Consider the following 20000-nt stretch of genomic DNA (forward strand, 5'->3'; position numbering starts at 1 on the left):
CCAGTGTTCCTGCTCCCCATCACTGTCTGGTGACTCTGGGACTGGAGAGAGTTCAGGATGTTCGGAATGTGTTCTTAGGGAATAGTTGCCCCCCTGCACTGCAGAACGCCCTCCACCTGTCCACACACAGTGGCAACAGGCATTAGCCCGCACAAGTCAGCCCCCTGACAACAGCACACCAGTCGAGAGTTAACGTTTGTATTGCATGTACAGGCAAAGTGCAGGTCAAGTGTTTCACGGTGCTGGGCGCAGTCACGGCCGCGGGGAACGGAGGAGGTGCCGGTGGAAGCATCGGCGGGAGTTTCACCAGCGAGACGAGCGACTCATTTCATCCAGCTTTCCCGTCCCCCGGTTGTGGAAGCCAGAAGACACCAGTTCCTCCAGGAAGCTAGGGAGCAAGGGAAAATCCGGGATTACACAGACGTCGTCCAATGGCCCGGGTCACAACCGCAGGGAGTGTCATGCAGGAGGACAGGCAGGGGTGGAGGGGGATGGGGAGGGGGCAGGCCAATTGCTCAGGGAATTGGGGGGAGGTGGGGTAGAACCAGCACAGCATGATCCCACATCTTATTTAGATTTATTTATCGAGATACAGGATAGAACAAGCCCTATCAGCCCTTCGAGCTGCATCACCCAGTAACGCCAATTGAACCCCAGCCTAAATCACGGGACAATTTACAATGAGCAATTAACCTACCAAATGGTACGCCTTTGGACTGCGGACACTGGGGCACCCGGAGAAAACCCTGGCATTCCACGTACAGACTCCTTACAGAATTGAACTCTACTCTCCGACGCCCCAAGCTGTAACAGCATCGCGGTAATCACTACACTCCCGTGGTGCTCACGTAGAGTCTCGTTGCTCCTCCTGCAGCACCCTCCCTGCTCACCGTCCCAACCCTGGTACGTCACTTCCCTCCTCAGTATCTCTCCTGTGGCGTCATGCTCACTTGTTTCCCCACCGGCAGCCTGTCGGCCTCTCCTCGTCGCCCCCTCTCCCCCATCCTCAATACTACCCCCCAACCCCGCTGCCTCTCCACAGCACACTCCCCCCTATCCTTGCTGCCACTCACACGGCATTCCCTCCATCCCTCCCTCCCTCCCCCAGTCCCTGCTCTCTTGCTGGAATATTTGGGAGACGAGGTTCTGGAAAGGGGCAGGAAGCAAAACTTGGGACGAGAGTTTCTTCAACAGGAGAAATGACAGGAAAATGAAATACTAAAGGAGGGGGCAGTAGGGGTGAGGGTGGGGACCGTACCCTGCAGGGAGGGAGGCAAGAACCAGTTCTGGTCACATCCAGGCCCTTCTCCCCACCACCCGCTCCATCCGGAACTGTCCACCTGTTCCTCTCAGCTGTCTTGGGTTCAGACCAGAACCGTTCTAAATTATTGAGGGCCATCTCCAGCACAGGGTGATCGAGTTACTGGTTAGCCAGGCCTCTCCAGAAGGCTCAGTGTATGGCTCGGCATTCCAACGATTAACCCCCTGTCCCTTGCTAACACTCCAAACTGGTAGCACGGTGTCCTGGGTGGGGGGGTCTACAAGCTGAGCTCAAATCTCTCTGCACTACGGAGCTGGCCACTGATTCTGCTGCCTGCCTTCCCACAACTGCAAAGGGTTAACCGTTTCCCATTCCGTCTCAAATCACACTGTGTTAACCCTTTACCAATGGTTCCCCATTACCAATCCCAATACATTAGAACTTCCATCTCTCCGCCCACAATTCCAATGTGTTAACCCTTTCCCATTCTTTCACTTGATCCCCAATCTCAAAGAGCCAAACTGCTGGTCTCGGGGAGAACAGACCCCGGGCCATCGGTGTGGCCACTGGGAGTTCCCAGCTGACCAGGCCACTGGGGATCAGGCCCTGGATATGCAGAGGAGCAGCCACTGCTGTGAGCGGATGCCAAAGTGGCACCTACCACCACCTCGCCTATGACCCACCTCTTGGTGTTGTGTATGGTGGTCCCTCCCAGCACGATTCTCACTCCGGGGTTGGTCCGATTCAGGTTGTACACGGTCTGCGCCTCCTCGTACGTTGCGCCACCGATCAGGAATACCACCACGTCCTGGGGCCTGCGGGCAGGGAGGGGTGGGAGTGAAGAGCGAGTTTCATAGGGAGGAAGGCCAGCGTTGAGATCGGATGCTGCCCGGTTGGGGAGTTGGTGTGTTCCAGACGGAGGTGAGAGTGGGGAACTAGAGAAGGGAATCTATTTAAGGGGGTGAGAATTTCAAAAGGAAAGATGCAATGCTGAGGTTATATATGGCATTGGTCAGACGGCACCTGGAGTATTGTGAGCAGCTTTGGGCCCCTGATCTAAGAAAAGATGTGCTGGTATAAGACAGGGTCCAGAGGAGGCTCATGAGAATGTTCCTGGGAATGAAAGGGTTACTGTATGAGAAGCGTGTGATGACTCTGGGCCTGTACTCACTGCAGTTCAGAAGAAGGGGGGGGGGGAATCTCACTGAAATCTATCGATTATTAAAACATTAATGGACACCCCTTCAAAGGGAGGAGAATACGAGACATCAGTGGAGGAACAGATCCCTCTCCATGGTGGGGTCAAGGGACACTGCATTCTCAACCTCATGGTTACCAACCAAACGTTGTTACTTACCGGTCCCGCAGTACGGTGTTCCCGAGGAAGGGGTAGTCGTTGCTCTTCAGTTTTCCCTTCAGAAGCTGGTCCAGAGTGTCATGAAGTCTGGGCTGGTGCTGGGTGTACACGTTCTCAACGCCCTGCACAGGAAAGACTGGTACGTCACTCAGCAGTGACGGCAGGCAGAGCCAATCTCACAGCCCAGGGATAAGGGGTCTATTCTAATCTCCGGGAACGTTCAACAGGGAGAGTGTGTGAGAGAATGCAAAGGGGAGAACGAGAGAGAGGGAAGAGAGAGGCAAGAGAGAGAGAGAGAGAGAGAGAGGCAAGAGAGAGAGAGAGAGAGAGAGAGAGGAGGAGGGAGAGAAGGAGCAAGAGAGGAAAGAGACGAGAGAGAAAGTCAGACAAGAGACAGATGTGAAGGAGGAGTGAGGGAGAGGAGTGTGAAGGAGGAGGGAGAGGAGTGTGAAGGAGGAGTGAGGGAGAGGAGTGTGAAGGAGGAGTGAGGGAGAGGAGTGTGAAGGAGGAGTGAGGGAGAGGAGTGTGAAGGAGGAGGGAGAGGAGTGTGAAGGAGGAGGCAGAGGAGTGTGGAGGAGGGAGGGAGAGGAGTGTGAAGGAGGAGGGAGAGGAGTGTGAAGGAGGAGGGAGGGAGAGGAGTGTGAAGGAGGAGGGAGGGAGAGGAGTGTGAAGGAGGTGTGAGGGAGAGGTGTGAAGGAGGAGTGAGGGAGAGGAGTGTGAAGGAGGAGGGAGAGGAGTGTGAAGGAGGAGTGAGGGAGAGGTGTGAAGGAGGAGTGAGGGAGAGGAGTGTGAAGGAGGAGTGAGGGAGAGGTGTGAAGGAGGAGGGAGGGAGAGGAGTGTGAAGGAGGAGTGAGGGAGAGGAGTGTGAAGGAGGAGGGAGAGGAGTGTGAAGGAGGAGGGAGAGGAGTGTGAAGGAGGAGGGAGAGGAGTGTGAAGGAGGAGGGAGGGAGAGGAGTGTGAAGGAGGAGTGAGGGAGAGGTGTGAAGTAGGAGTGAGGGAGAGGAGTGTGAAGGAGGAGGGAGAGGAGTGTGAAGGAGGAGTGAGGGAGAAGAGTGTGAAGGAGGAGTGAGGGAGAGGAGTGTGAAGGAGGAGTGAGGGAGAGGAGTGTGAAGGAGGAGTGAGGGAGAGGAGTGTGAAGGAGGAAGGAGGGAGAGGAGTGTGAAGGAGGAGTGAGGGAGAGGAGTGTGAAGGAGGAGTGAGGGAGAGGAGTGTGAAGGAGGAGGGAGAGGAGTGTGAAGGAGGAGTGAGGGAGAGGAGTGTGAAGGAGGAGTGAGGGAGAGGAGTGTGAAGGAGGAGGGAGGGAGAGGAGTGTGAAGGAGGAGGGAGGGAGAGGAGTGTGAAGGAGGAGTGAGGGAGAGGAGAAGAAAGAAAAAGTTGGACAGCCAGGAGCGTGTCTCTGTGTGTGTGCGTGAAGAGTTGGCACTATCTCCCTGTAACTGCTGCTTACCTGTGAATACTTGATGGACTGAATGTCTCTGTCCAGGCTGCATTTCTCTCCGACCTACTCCCCCCCGCCCCCCAACTGCAGTAGTTTGTCCCATATTTGGGGCGGATGAACAGGGAGAGGGTGAGCTGGTCCTGCTGAAATGTGATGTGGAGAGACATGACACCTGGTTACTGATGTCCTGTGGGGCTGGGGTAAGGGGAACGTCAAAATCACCGAGGGGTGTGTGCCCCTGACAAAAGGCAGGCAGTGGGAGGGAGGGGACAATCAGACAGAACCTTAAATCCTTTGAAGAATTGTTTTGTGAAGGCAACTGCATCCTTGGGCGTCACAAGGTCGTCACTGCTGACCTTTATCCTCCCGTATTCCACGATTCCCGTCACTAACTGGAGAAAGAGAGATGGAGACACAAATGGAGTGTTACACAGTCCCCACCGGTACCGTACCCCGGTGTTATACAGTGACAGACCCATCCCCACTGGTACCGTACCCCGGTGTTATACAGTGACAGACCCATCCCCACCGGTACCGTACCCCGGTGTTATACAGTGACAGACCCATCCCCACTGGTACCGTACCCCGGTGTTATACAGTGACAGACCCATCCCCACCGGTACCGTACCCCGGTGTTATACAGTGACAGACCCATCCTCACCGGTACCGTACCCCGGTGTTATACAGTGACAGACCCATCCCCACCGGTACTGTACCCCGGTGTTATACAGTGACAGACCCGTCCCCACCAGTACTGTACCCCAGTGTTATACAGTGACAGACCCATCCCCACCAGTACTGTACCCCAGTGTTATACAGTGACAGATACATCCCCACCGGTACTGTACCCCAGTGTTATACAGTGACAGACCCATCACCACCGGTACTGTACCCCAGTGTTATACAGTGACAGACCCATCCCCACCGGTACTGTACCCCAGTGTTATACAGTGACAGACCCGTCCCCACCGGTACCGTACCCCAGTGTTATACAGTGACAGACCCATCCCCACCGGTACTGTACCCCAGTGTTATACAGTGACAGACCCGTCCCCACCAGTACCGTACCCCAGTGTTATACAGTGACAGACCCATCCTCACCGGTACCGTACCCCGGTGTTATACAGTGACAGACCCGTCCCCACCAGTACCGTACCCCGGTGTTATACAGTGACAGACCCATCCCCACCGGTACCGTACCCCGGTGTTATACAGTGACAGACACATCCCCACCGGTACCGTACCCCGGTGTTATACAGTGACAGACCCATCCTCACCGGTACCGTACCCCGGTGTTATACAGTGACAGACCCATCCTCACCGGTACCGTACCCCGGTGTTATACAGTGACAGACCCGTCCCCACCAGTACTGTACCCCAGTGTTATACAGTGACAGACCCATCCCCACCAGTACTGTACCCCAGTGTTATACAGTGACAGACACATCCCCACCGGTACTGTACCCCAGTGTTATACAGTGACAGACCCATCACCACCGGTACTGTACCCCAGTGTTATACAGTGACAGACCCATCCCCACCGGTACTGTACCCCAGTGTTATACAGTGACAGACCCGTCCCCACCGGTACCGTACCCCAGTGTTATACAGTGACAGACCCATCCCCACCGGTACTGTACCCCAGTGTTATACAGTGACAGACCCGTCCCCACCGGTACTGTACCCCAGTGTTATACAGTGACAGACCCGTCCCCACCGGTACCGTACCCCAGTGTTATACAGTGACAGACCCATCCTCACCGGTACCGTACCCCGGTGTTATACAGTGACAGATGCATCCCCACCGGTACCGTACCCCAGTGTTATACAGTGACAGACCCGTCCCCACCGGTACTGTACCCCAGTGTTATACAGTGACAGACCCGTCCCCACCGGTACCGTACCCCAGTGTTATACAGTGACAGACCCCACCGTTACTCTCGCTTATTGATGTACAGTGACTGAGCCAGTCCCACTGAGCTAGCCTCACCTGTCTGTATGTTTCTGAGATGCGTCGATGGCTCATGGTTTGTAGGAGTGAGCTGAGGTTTTTGTCCTGATGTTTCTCGTAGCGTAGTGCGTACAACATTACCAGCCTTGTGACATCCAGGTCTGTCACCTTTGGGTCCTCGAGCAACCTCTTCACGTTCTGCAGGAGGTACAGACATCGGGTCAGGGTTATCAGCCATGCCAGTTGGGGTCAATGCGCCTGGGAAAGGTGCGGCGGGTGATCTGCCCTGTTAAATGCTGGTGGTGGGCTGGCTGCTACTGGTTTCACACACGGGCACTGACAGACGTTGGGACATCAATGAGAGGGGAGGCCCCTGACTCTGTGATCTTTCCGTGCAGGGTGGGTGGGGATCAGAAGGGTAGGTGTGCATACTCGTGCACGGGGACGTTCAGAATGTCATGCTGTGTCAGAGGGGTGGAGGGGTGGGGGTGCAGGGTGGGTGGGGATCAGAAGGTAGGTGTGCATACTCGTGCACGGGGACGTTCAGAATGTCATGCTGTGTCAGAGGGGTGGAGGGGTGGGGGTGCAGGGTGGGTGGGGATCAGAAGGGTAGGTGTGCATACTCGTGCACGGGGACGTTCAGAATGTCATGCTGTGTCAGAGGGGTGGAGGGGTGGGGGTGCAGGGTGGGTGGGGATCAGAAGGTAGGTGTGCATACTCGTGCACGGGGACGTTCAGAATGTCATGCTGTGTCAGAGGGGTGGAGGGGTGGGGGTGCAGGGTGGGTGGGGATCAGAAGGGTAGGTGTGCATACTCGTGCACGGGGACGTTCAGAATGTCATGCTGTGTCAGAGGGGTGGAGGGGTGGGGGTGCAGGGTGGGTGGGGATCAGAAGGTAGGTGTGCATACTCGTGCACGGGGACGTTCAGAATGTCATGCTGTGTCAGAGGGGTGGAGGGGTGGGGGTGCAGGGTGGGTGGGGATCAGAAGGGTAGGTGTGCATACTCGTGCACGGGGACGTTCAGAATGTCATGCTGTGTCAGAGGGGTGGAGGGGTGGGGGTGCAGGGTGGGTGGGGATCAGAAGGGTAGGTGTGCATACTCGTGCACGGGGACGTTCAGAATGTCATGCTGTGTCAGAGGGGTGGAGGGGTGGGGGTGCAGGGTGGGTGGGGATCAGAAGGGTAGGTGTGCATACTCGTGCACGGGGACGTTCAGAATGTCATGCTGTGTCAGAGGGGTGGAGGGGTGGGGGTGCAGGGTGGGTGGGGATCAGAAGGGTAGGTGTGCATACTCGTGCACGGGGACGTTCAGAATGTCATGCTGTGTCAGAGGGGTGGAGGGGTGGGGGTGCAGGGTGGGTGGGGATCAGAAGGGTAGGTGTGCATACTCGTGCACGGGGACGTTCAGAATGTCATGCTGTGTCAGAGGGGTGGAGGGGTGGGGGTGCAGGGTGGGTGGGGATCAGAAGGGTAGGTGTGCATACTCGTGCACGGGGACGTTCAGAATGTCATGCTGTGTCAGAGGGGTGGAGGGGTGGGGGTGCAGGGTGGGTGGGGATCAGAAGGGTAGGTGTGCATACTCGTGCACGGGGACGTTCAGAATGTCATGCTGTGTCAGAGGGGTGGAGGGGTGGGGGTGCAGGGTGGGTGGGGATCAGAAGGGTAGGTGTGCATACTCGTGCACGGGGACGTTCAGAATGTCATGCTGTGTCAGAGGGGTGGAGGGGTGGGGGTGCAGGGTGGGTGGGGATCAGAAGGGTAGGTGTGTGTGTGTGTGTCTTTTTGCCTGAGTCAGAGGGTAAGCATGAGAGTGTGCATCTGCGTGTGTCCAGGGAACGTCAGTGGGGTAGTACTTCAGTGACCAGCCCTCATCGAGTGGGCAGCGGGGGGGGGGGCTGGTGGGAGTAACAGTTCCCTGAACGAGTGGACTCCGGCACTTCCCAGGCAGCTGGCGTGGTGAGCCCAGGTGTCGCGAGCTGGGAGGGCTGGCACACCCCAGTGTGTGTCCATGGGAACGATGCCAGGCATGAGGGAGACCAGCGACAGCTGGCAGCCTCGCCCGACATCCACCGGTTGTTCGCAGGTCATCACCTCGGCCTCTGGGACTGTGTGAGATGTCATCGAACAGAGGAGACACTATCCTCCACGCTCCGACCCTCCTCACCCTGCCCACCAGCACAAGGAACACCCTGTGGCAAGCACAATGAGCGAGTTACGGACGCTGGCTGTCAGCGAGGTCGGGAAGGAAGACCCTCGAGCTTGCAGTTAACTCTTGCCTCCCTTACCACTCTGGTCTTGAAGGAGCAAGTTGAACATCAAACTCAACTTCACTGTCTTACACGACTGCACAGGTGCAATGCAAAACCTACTTGCAGCAGCATCTCAGGCGCATAGCATCAGATACTATGACATAGGCCATTCGGCCCATTGAGACTGCTCCACCATCTATCATGGCTGATTAATTATCTCTCTCAATCACATTCTCCCACCTTTTTCCCGTAACCTTTGACACCCTTACTAATCAAGAACATATCCCTGCTGTACATCTTCTAAATGATGACTCCCATCTTTCCCTTACGGAAAAAACACGCAAAGTCTGGCTGGGAGGCCTGACTGCAGCTGAGAAGATTGTAGTCCAGCGTTGGAAACCTCCTCATGATATTTCAAATACTCACTGGCTTTGGATCTTTTTGGATATTTCTTACCTGGAACTATCATCGGCAAGAGTAAATGATGCACAACCAGACACAATCTTAATGTGGACAAATTTGATATCTAACTTAAAAGATCTTCTGTTAAAATAGGAATGCTCTGTGTATGCAGTACTATTCATTTGGTTGGTGGAGGGGAGAGGGATGGGGGGAGAGGGGGTGGGGTGGAGAGGGGGTGGGGACGACAATGAGGATGAGGGGTGGGGGGGAATGGTGATGAGGGTTGGGGGTGGCTGGGTTAAACAGTCAAAATGTAATCGGTAACTGGTTGTATTGAATGTAATTTGTTGGTGTTGCAATGAAAGATTAGTGGTAAAAAAAAACATATCAACCTCCACTTTAAACGTACGCAATGACTTGGCCTCCACAGCCGTCTGTGGCAATGAATTCCACAGATTCACCACCCTCTGGCTAAAGAAATTCCTCCTCATCTCTGTTCTGAAAGGGGCATCCTTCTATTCTGAGGCTGTGCCCTCTGGTCCTAGACTCCCCCACCATAGAAAACATCCTCTCCGTGTCCACTCCATCTAGGTCTTTTAATATTTAATAGGTTTTAATGAGATCCCCCTCATTTTTCTAAACTCCATTAAGTAAAGGCGAGTACACAACAGTCACAAGAATATAAACTAAACACAACTTTTGAGCATAATCAGAACAAGGGAAGTGTGTTGCAGCTTACACATATCTACAGATGGAAATCGTGGACAGCTTCACGGTCTGGAACAGAGGGACCACGGCGCAGGATCAGAAAAAACTGCAGAAAAATGCAAACCCAGCCAGCTCCATCGCGGGTACTCACCCTCCCAGCACCCAGGACACCTTCAAAAGAGGATGGCTCAGAAAGGTGGCATCCATCTTTCAGGACCCCCATCACCCAGGACATGCCCTCCTCTCGTTGCTGCCGTCAAGAAGGAGGTGCAGGAGCCTGAAGACACACACTCAACGTTTCAGGAACGGCTCCTTCTCCACCGCCATCAGATTTCTGAATGGACAGTGAAGCCACCTCAGTCCCCCCCCCACCACTATTTTTATTGTAATTTAGTTTTTATTATTATGGATTGCACTCTTCTGCTGCCACACAACAACGAATTTCACAACATATGCCAGTGACTCTGAACCTGACTGTTCACAGTGTTGCCATCCTGATGTAGTGATTAGGGTTTGGCTGGTTGTTTCAAGAACCCAATGGTTAAAGGGAAGTACCCTGAGGTATTACAAAAGCAAAAAGCATCTTTACTTTCTTAGGAGGTTAAGAAGGTTCAGCTTATCGCCGAACACTTATGATGATTATGAAGACACGCAGTCCTCTTTTAATGTCATTTAGTAATGCATGCATTAAGAAATGATACATTATTTCCTCTGGTGTGATATCACAAAACACAGGACAGACCAAGACTGAAAAAACTGACAAAACCACATAATTATAACATATCAAAGTTGCTGGTGAACGCAGCAGGCCAGGCAGCATCTGTAGGAAGAGGTGCAGTCGACGTTTCAGGCCGAGACCCTTCGTCAGGACTAACTGAAGGAAGAGTGAGTAAGGGATTTGAAAGTTGGAGGGGGAGGGGGAGATCCAAAATGATAGGAGAAGACAGGAGGGGGAGGGATGGAGCCAAGAGCTGGACAGGTGATAGGCAAAAGGGATACGAGAGGATCATGGGACAGGAGGTCCGGGAAGAAAGACAAGGTGGGGGGGGACCCAGTGGATGGGCAAGGGGTATATTCAGAGGGACAGAGGGAGAAAAAGGAGAGTGAGAGAAAGAATGTGTGCATAAAAATAAGTAACAGATGGGGTACGGTGGGAGGTGGGGCATTAGCGGAAGTTAGAGAAGTCGATGTTCATGCCATCAGGTTGGAGGCTACCCAGACGGAATATAAGGTGTTGTTCCTCCAACCTGAGTGTGGCTTCATCTTTACAGTAGAGGAGGCTGTGGATAGACATGTCAGAATGGGAATGGGATGTGGAATTAAAATGTGTGACCACTGGGAGATCCTGCTTTCTCTGGCGGACAGAGCGTAGATGTTCAGCAAAGCGGTCTCCCAGTCTGCGTCGGGTCTCGCCAATATATAAAAGGCCACATTGGGAGCACCGGATGCAGTATATCACCCCAGTCGTCTCACAGGTGAAGTGTTGCATCACCTGGAAGGACTGTTTGGGGCCCTGAATGGTGGTAAGGGAGGAAGTGTAAGGGCATGTGTAGCACTTGTTCCGCTTACACGGATAAGTGCCAGGAGGGAGATCAGTGGGATGGGGGGGGGGACGAATGGACAAGGGATTTGTGTAGGGAGCGATCCCTGCGGAATGCGGGGGGGGGGAGGGAAAGATGTGCTTAGTGGTGGGATCCCGTTGGAGGTGGTGGAAGTTACAGAGAATAATATGTTGGACCCGGAGGCTGGTGGGGTGGTAGGTGAGGACCAGGGGAACCCTATTCCTAGTGGGGTGGCGGGAGGATGGAGTGAGAGCAGATGTACGTGAAATGGGGGAGATGCGCTTAAGGGCAGAGTTGATAGTGGAGGAAGGGAAGCCCCTTTCTTTAAAAAAGGAAGACATCTCCCTCGTCCTAGAATGAAAAGCCTCATCCTGAGAGCAGATGTGGCAGAGACAGAGGAATTGCGAGAAGGGGATGGCGTTTTTGCAAGAGACAGGGTGAGAAGAGGAATAGTCCAGATAGCTGTGAGAGTCAGTAGGCTTATAGTAGACATCAGTGGATAAGCTGTTTCCAGAGACAGAGACAGAAAGATCTAGAAAGGGGAGGAAGGTGCCGGAAATGAACCAGGTAAACTTGAGGGCAGGGTGAAAGTTGGAGGCAAAGTTAATAAACTGCAGGAAGCAGCGCCAATGCAGTCGTCGATGTAGCGAAGGAAAAGTGGGGGACAGATACCAGAATAGGCACGGAACATAGATTGTTCCACAAACCCAACAAAAAGGCAGGCATAGCTAGGACCCATACGGGTGCCCATAGCTACACCTTTAGTTTGGAGGAAGTTTACCTGGTCACCCTGCCCTCAAGTTTACCTGTCCCATGATCCTCTCGTATCCCCTTTTGCCAATCACCTGTCCAGCTCTTGGCTCCATCCCTCCCCCTCCTGTCTTCTCCTATCATTTTGGATCTCCCCCTCCCCCTCCAACTTTCAAATCCCTTACTCACTCTTCCTTCAGTTAGTCCTGACGAAGGGTCTCGGCCTGAAACGTTGACTGTACCTCTTCCTACAGATGCTGCCTGGCCTGCTGCGTTCACCAGCAACTTTGATGTGTGTTGCTTGAATTTCCAGCATCTGCAGAATTTCTGTTGTTTCTGTTTTTAATTATAACATATAGTTACAAACAGTGTAACAATACCATAACTTGATGAAGGAAGTCCATGAGCACAGTAAAGTTCAAAGTTTCTCAAATGTCCCACATCTCACGCATTCGGGAGAGGGAAGAAAAACTCTCCCTGTCATGCCGACCACAATCCGTCTCTGAGTCATCCGAAAACTTCAAGCTCTGGTCAGCTCTCCGTCACCGAGTACTGAGCGCCGTCTCTGTCCGAACGAGTCGACCTCCTTCTTGGTCGCCAAAAGCAGGCAAGGCCGGGGATTTTGAGGCCTACCCTCCGAAAGATTCCCGACCACACAGTAACGACAGCAGCAAACGGGCGTTTCTGAAATTTCTCCAGATGTTCCTCTGTGCTTTCATGTCCATTCTCCATCAAATCAGAATTGTCCACGGCCCCTATTTAACAGTTATGATATCATTTTTCACCGGAGGGCTGCGCACACACAGGCACGCTGCCATCTTCTCCTCCCGATTCCCACTTACAAACTTCTGCAGATGTTCTGTTGAAAGTGTCCTGACTGGTTTGGCAATTCCAATGCACAGGAATGAAAGAAGCCAGACAGAAGAGTGGACTCAGCCCTAGGCATCTCAGGGACATCTCTCCCCACCATCTACAGGAGGCACTGCCTCAAGGAGGCAACATCCCTCATCAAAGATCCCCACCATCCCGGCCATGTCATCTTATCACAGCTCCCGTCACTGCTCTGTTCAAGCTGCGCATGTGCACCACCCAGTAACTGCAATGCTCCCGTGCACATACCCTTATTGCCATGCCAAGACAGACGAGAAAAAGTTCACAGAAGATTTTCTTTGTTGTACTGTATTTCATTATACCCCTCAATTAATACACTGGTTGGGTATGTTATCCAGAAAGAAGCGGAGAACTTTAAGGCCCTCCTGATGGGGGATGCAGGTGCATAGGGACTGGATGTTCATGATGAAAATGAGACGATCTTGGCTAGGGAACTTGAAGGAGCTGAAAAGATCCACAGTGTGTGAGGTGTCATGGATGTAGGTCGGAAGGGACTGAACTGGGGAGAGGAGGGGGGGAGCTAAAACAGAGTCAAGGTATGCAGATACGAGTTCAGTAGGGGAGAAACAAGCAGAAACAATGGGTCTACCGGGACAGTTAGGTTCATGGATCTTAAGTAGGACTCAGAAACAGGAGGAGCGGGGTAAGGAAACTATGAGGTTGGTGACAGTGGATGGGAGATTCCCGTTGTTAATAAGGTCAGTGATGTGTGGGAGACAATGGCCTGGTCCTCCTTAGTGGGGTCCTAATCGGGGTGGGGGGGTGTAATTAAGAGGAGGTATCTGCGAGTTGTCGCCTGGCCTCAGCAAGGTAGAGGTCAGTCTGCCAGACTACTACAGCAACTACAGACTGCTAGGATTAGTGCGGAGGGAGTGGAGAGAAGCGTGTTCGGAAGGAGTTGGAATGAGGAATGGTAAAGCAGAGATGGTTAATGTCTCATCGGCAGTTGGCGATGAAAAGATCCAGAGGAGGCAGAAGACTAGAGGGGGGTGTTCAGGAAGGGGAGTGCTGAAGATGGGAGAAGGGGTCATTGGTGTAGGATGTGGAGTCCTTGACAAAGATGTAGGCTTGGAGATGGAGGAGGCAGAAGAAGAGCTAAGCCATGGGGGTGTGGAACTCAGTGGGGTGTAGGTGCAGGGGAACAAAGGTGAGGCCCCTACTGACAACAGACCGTTCTGCCTCAGAGAGGGGAAGGAGAGAGGGGGTTGTGAAAACCCGGCACGGATCAGAGCAAAGGATCAGAGGTTTGGTCGTGTCTGTGGAGAGGGGAGGTTTGGGGTTTTCAAGGAAGGTGGGGGTGAGAAGAAGATGGAGTCTCCAAGGACCCAGGAGCTGACGGTGGGACCTCAGATACACGGGATTGCAGAGTGGTGAGGAAGGGGAGATGGGGGTTCCAGTGGCAGCACGTGAAGACCCGGCCTGGAGATGCTGTTGGTCAAGGACCAGGCTGGAGTCAGTTAGAGATTGTGCAAGAGGCACTTTAAAGGAAAATTCAAAGCAAGGGATCTTTTCAATTTTTACTCTAAGTATTCACAGAATGCATATTACAAAAAACATTTAAAGTGCTGTGTAGTTTTCAGGGCATGTAAAAATACCCTGCCTAGACCAATGGCCATGGTTGATCCACGCAGCTATATATATAAAAACAATTTGAATGTTGTCTCCCATCCGGCAGGAGGTACAGAAACCTGAACTCTCACACCACCAGGTTTAAGAACAGCTAGCAACACACATAAAAGTTGCTGGTGAACGCAGCAGGCCAGGCAGCATCTCTAGGAAGAGGTACAGTCAACGGTTCAGGCTGAGACCCTTCATCAGGAGTAATTGAAAGAAGAGCTAATAAGAGATTTGAAAGTGGGAGGGGGAGGGGAGATCCGAAATGATAGGAGGCCTAGGGAGAAAGAAGGGGGGGGGGAGCCCAGAGGATGGGCAAGAAGTATAGTGAGAGGGACAGAGGGAGAAAAAGGCCTCCTGTCCCATGATCCTCTCTTATCCCTTTCGCCAATCAACTTTCCAGCTCTTGGCTCCATCCCTCTCCCTCCTGTCTTCTCCTATCATTTGTGTGTTGCTTGAAATTCCAGCATCTGCAGATTTCCTCATGTTTGCGTCAAGAACAGCTACTTCCCTTCAACCATTCAATTCTTGAACCAACAAGCACGACCCTAATCAACAGGCCATCTGTTAGTAGGGGTCATGGATGTTGTGTCCTAGCTGTATACGTTCAGTTGGTACACATGCCAGGGCAGTACGATACGGAGAGCAAACTCTCCCCACACAGTTGATGAACCCAAAGGAACTGCAGGGACCGATACAGTTTGGCAGTCAACTTTGAACTCAATGTAGGACTGCCTTAGGGACTCCAGCTCCGGATTTTTCCCATGGGGTTTACTCCCAAAGCCTTCCCCATGAGTGGATATACGGAGGTTGGAGATCAGAGTCTTCCTTCTCTTAGATGAGCTGCCAACCACGGCTGGTGAGCCCCATCGGCCTGAAGCGACTAGTTTTAAGGCACCAGTAATCTGTCTTTGCTCCTTCAGTCAGTAGAAACTGTTCTACAGGGTTTAGTAGCTAAACCACCCATGAAGGCCCTACCCACTACCCAAGTAGAGAAACACTATGACTACTTTGCACCACAATGATCTTTTACGTGTGTTATTATCGTATTCTTTCTTGTAAAAAAAATCAGTACAATTTATGCCTCTAATACAGTATATGTCTCTCTTGTGAATGCTGTGTATCTGACGTCTCTCTTGTGAATGCTGTGTATCTGACGTCGCTCTTGTGAATGCTGTGTATCTGAAGTCTCTCTTGTGAATGCTGTGTATCTGACGTTACGTGTCTGTAATGCTGCAGCCAGGAAGCTTTTCATTGCCCTTGTGCACACGTGGACTCGTGCATCTGAGAATAAACTCAACTTTGGCCTTGACGAAGGAATGGATCAAGTTGCAGCTGAAACAAAAATTCTCAGAAGTTATCTCCACAGGATCCTTAAGGTTGTTATAGCCGGGGGGTAGTGGGTGTAAGCTCGCATTACCTATTAAATGTTCCCAATGGCTCAAACAACTGCTGGCCTTCACATGTGGCTTAGCTACTAAGCCCAACAGAATTGTTCCTACTGGCAGGAGAAGGGGCAAAGGTGGGTTACTGGTGCCTTAAAACCAGTCACTCCGGGCAGATGGGGCTTGGCAGCCGTGGCTGGCAGCTGATCTTGGAGAGGGAAAACTCTAACCTCAAACCTCTGCTGCCTTGCAGCTCGTGGGGAAGGCTTCGGGAGTAAACCCCGAGGAAAAATCCGGAGCTGGAGTCCCTAAGGCAGTCCTACGTTGAGTTCAACGCTGACTGACAATACCCATGACACCACGAGTGCCAAACTATAATCGGTCTTGGCCGTTCTGTTGGATTCATCAACTGTGTGGAGAGGGGGAGTCTGCTGCGTGGGAACAGCTGGCTCTCCATACCGGACTGCCCTGGCTTGTGTATCGCTACTATGGACAGCTAGGACACAACATCCATGGTCTCAGTGCCTCCGAAGTGTGGGGCACTACCTGAGCGAGGGGTACTAAACCAGTAAGGGAGAGGTACGGATCGAATATATCTCACTTCCCTCCGCCGACACACATCTCTCAGTATGATCTGTAGCTTAACCGCCAGCTAATAAATGTAACTCTGAACTGTAGCAAAGTGTGCAGAGCAGCGGCGGGTAGAGGAAGTCCAGGAAATTCTCATAAAGTGTTTCTGCTTTTCCAAAAAGCAGATATTGCAGGAATTTATAGAAACATATAAAGTTATGAAAAGATTAGATAAAATAGAGACAGGAAAGCTGTTTCTGCTGGTGAGTGAGACTAGAACTAGGAGACATTATATTTCTATTTACTTAGTGTTAAAGCGTGGAATATACCTTTTGAGCCTCGGTCACCCAACAACCTCTGACAACCCGCGATTTAACCCGAAGTTAATGAATGACCCATTAACCTACTAACCGACGTGTCTTCGGACCGTGGAAGGAAGCTGGAGCACCCGGAGGAAACCCACACATTGCACAGGGAGAACATACAAACTCCTTACAGATGACCCCGGGATTGAACTCTGAACTCTGACCGTAATAGCGCTGTGCTAACCGCTACGCTGCCGTGGCGTCATTGCCTCGAAGTTCAGAGAAATAGATTTAGGACAGAGATGAGGAGAAGCAGTGCAATACATAAAAAAACTTACTGAAGTTTCAGTAAGAAATAGAAAACAAAATAAATAAGGAGTGTAAAAAGAGAGGTAGTGTTCTGAAACTTGACGGCAGAGGGGAAGGAGCTGTTCCTAAACCGTTGTGTGTGAATCCTCAGGCTCCTGTACCTGCTCCCTGATGGTAGCATTGAGGAGAGGGCATGTCCTGGGTGACGGGGGTCCTGCATGATGGATGCCACCTCCTTGAGGCACTGCCTTTTGAAGGTGCCCTCAATGCCCATGATGGAGCTGTCTGGGTTTACAGGCTTTCTCAGATCCTGTGCATACCAGGTGGAGATGCAGCCAGTCAAGAATGCTTTTCAGTGAATCTGTGCCATTCTCTGTCTGGGGAAGCAGCGAAGGCCACCTCATTGAACATATTTAAGACAGAGTGCGATAGGTTTTTGCGTAGCCCGGGAATTAAGGGTTAGGGACAAAAGGCAGGTAGGTGGAGCTGATCAGCCATGATCTTACTGAATGGTGAAGCAGGCTGAATGGGCCAGATGGCCAGCTCTTGCTCCTAATCCTTAGGTACAGGATAGTGAGGGGTGTTTAACCATGGAGTGGCAAGAGAATGAAAGGTGGAGGGGGACAGCAATTTATAGGATTCATATCACAGTATGGGAAAGGTCAGACACAGAGTGAAGCTCCCTCCACACTGTCTCATCACACACTCCCGGGGTCAGACACAGAGTGAAACTCCCTCTACACCATCCCATCACACACTCCCACAGTCACACACAGAGTGAAGCTCCCTCTACACCGTCCCATCACACACTCCCGGGGTCAGACACACAGAGTGAATCTCCCTCCACACCGTCCCATCACACACTCCCGGGGTCAGACACAGAGTGAAACTCCCTCCACACTGTCCCATCACACACTCCCGGGGTCAGACACAGAGTGAAGCTCCCTCCACACTGTCTCATCACACACTCCCGGGGTCAGACACAGAGTGAAGCTCCCTCCGCACCGTCCCATCACACACTCCCGGGGTCAGACACAGAGTGAAGCTCCCTCCACACTGTCTCATCACACACTCCCGGGGTCAGACACAGAGTGAAGTTCCCTCCACACCGTCCCATCACACACTCCCTGGGTCAGGCACAGAGTGAATCTCCCTCCACACCTTCCCATCACACACTCCCGGGGTCAGACACAGAGTGAAGCTCCCTCCACACTGTCCCATCACACACTCCCGGGGTCAGACACAGAGTGAAGCTCCCTCCACACTGTCTCATCACACACTCCCGGGGTCAGACACAGAGTGAAACTCTCTCTACACTGTCCCATCACACACTCCCGGGGTCAGACACAGAGTGAAGCTCCCTCCACACCATCTCATCACACACTCCCGGGGTCAGACACAGAGTGAAGCTCCCTCCACACCATCTCATCACACACTCCCGGGGTCAGACACAGAGTGAAGCTCCCTCCACACCATCTCATCACACACTCCCAGGGTCAGACACAGAGTGAAATTCTCTCTACACTGTCCCATCACACACTCCTGGGGTCAGACATAATGTGAAGCTCCCTCCACACCGTCCCATCACACACTCCTGGGGTCAGACACAGAGTGAAACTCTCTCTACACTGTCCCATCACACACTCCCGGGGTCAGACACAGAGTGAAACTCTCTCTACACTGTCCCATCACACGCTCCTGGGGTCAGACACAGAGTGAAACTCTCTCTACACTGTCCCATCACACACTCCTGGGGTCAGACACAGAGTGAAACTCTCTCTACACTGTCCCATCACACACTCCCGGGGTCAGACACCGAGTGAAACTCCCTCTACATTGTCCCTTCATACAGTCCCCAGGTTAGACACAGAGTGAAACTCTCTCTACACCGTCCCATCACACACTCCCGGGCTCAGACACAGAGTGAAACTCCCTCTACACCGTCCCATCACACACTCCCGGGCTCAGACAGAGTGAAACTCCCTCTACACCGTCCCATCACACACTCCCGGGCTCAGACACAGAATGAAACTCTCTCTACACTGTCCCATCACACACTCCCGGGGTCAGACACCGAGTGAAACTCCCTCTACATTGTCCCTTCATACAGTCCCCAGGTTAGACACAGAGTGAAACTCTCTCTACACCGTCCCATCACACATTCCCGGGCTCAGACACAGAGTGAAACTGTCTCTACACTGTCCCTTTACATTCTCCCAGAGTACAGACAGCTGAGACTTGAATATGTTTAGTTCCATTTATAGAGCTGAAGCGTGCGTGATGCGGGGGAAGAGTTTAAATTCGTGAGAGCTTGTGATCATTTCCATTGTGAGTTTGACAGGTTTTCTCAGAGGAGGTGTCTCAGACATTTCAGAACTCTTACTGTGAATAACGAGAATGTCGGGAAGGCAGACTGATAAGGGGGAAGGGTCACGCAGTACAGTCCAAGAACAGGATGTCAACAACATCAGCCATTGTCAGGACACAGTGTGCGGAAACGTGCTGTGGAGACAGGCTTAAGGTCACTGGAGCTGGGGCCCTGCCAGCTCCTACAGCAGATAAACAGAGCTCTGCGGGGCTGCCTGGGCAGCAAGTGAACAATGAAGACACTCAGCGGTCTGTGAGCACGTCGTGGAGAGAACAGCAGTGTCTGGGGAGTGGGGGATGTGTGAGAGAGAGGGACTGGATGTGGAAATGAGAGGGAAGGGGTGCGGTGGGGGATGGAGGGAGAGAGCCAGGAGGAGGGGGAGAGAGCCGGGTGTGGGGGGCGGGATGAGAGACAGCTGGGGTGGGGACGGGGGTGAGAGAGAGCCCTCGGTGGGGGGGGGAGGGAGAGAGGGGGAGAGGGAGAGAGGGGGAGGGAGAGAGGGGGAGAGGGGGAGGGAGAGAGGGAGAGAGGGGGAGAGGGAGAGAGGGAGGGGGAGAGGGGGAGGGAGAGAGGGAGAGAGGGGGAGAGGGAGAGAGGGAGGGGGAGAGGGGGAGGGAGAGAGGGAGAGAGGGAGAGAGGGGGAGAGGGAGAGAGGGAGGGGGAGAGGGGGAGGGGGAGAGGGGGAGGGAGAGAGGGGGAGAGGGGGAGAGGGAGAGAGGGGGAGGGAGAGAGGGGGAGGGAGAGAGGGAGAGAGGGGGAGAGGGGGAGAGGGAGAGAGGGGGAGGGAGAGAGGGGGAGGGAGAGAGGGGGAGAGGGAGAGAGGGGGAGGGAGAGAGGGGGAGGGACAGAGGGAGAGAGGGGGAGAGGGGGAGGGAGAGA

The 20000-nt window shown here is 53.1% G+C and overlaps 1 protein-coding gene across 1 annotated transcript in view; it reads right to left on the reverse strand.

Moving 5' to 3' along the window:
- Window positions 1-184: 184 nt before the first annotated feature.
- Window positions 185-20000, reverse strand: part of vps45 (vacuolar protein sorting 45 homolog) — a 63446-nt gene continuing 43630 nt past the window's right edge. The window contains exons 11-15 of the mRNA XM_063041816.1: window positions 6047-6205; window positions 4341-4448; window positions 2619-2740; window positions 1945-2076; window positions 185-388 (exon numbers count right to left, since the gene is read on the reverse strand). Coding sequence (XP_062897886.1) covers window positions 304-388; window positions 1945-2076; window positions 2619-2740; window positions 4341-4448; window positions 6047-6205 — 606 coding nt within the window. The 3' untranslated portion in view covers window positions 185-303. The remainder of the gene's footprint in view (window positions 389-1944; window positions 2077-2618; window positions 2741-4340; window positions 4449-6046; window positions 6206-20000) is intronic.

This window comes from Mobula hypostoma, chromosome 2, assembly GCF_963921235.1.
Source record: "Mobula hypostoma chromosome 2, sMobHyp1.1, whole genome shotgun sequence".
Lineage (NCBI taxonomy): Eukaryota > Metazoa > Chordata > Chondrichthyes > Myliobatiformes > Myliobatidae > Mobula > Mobula hypostoma.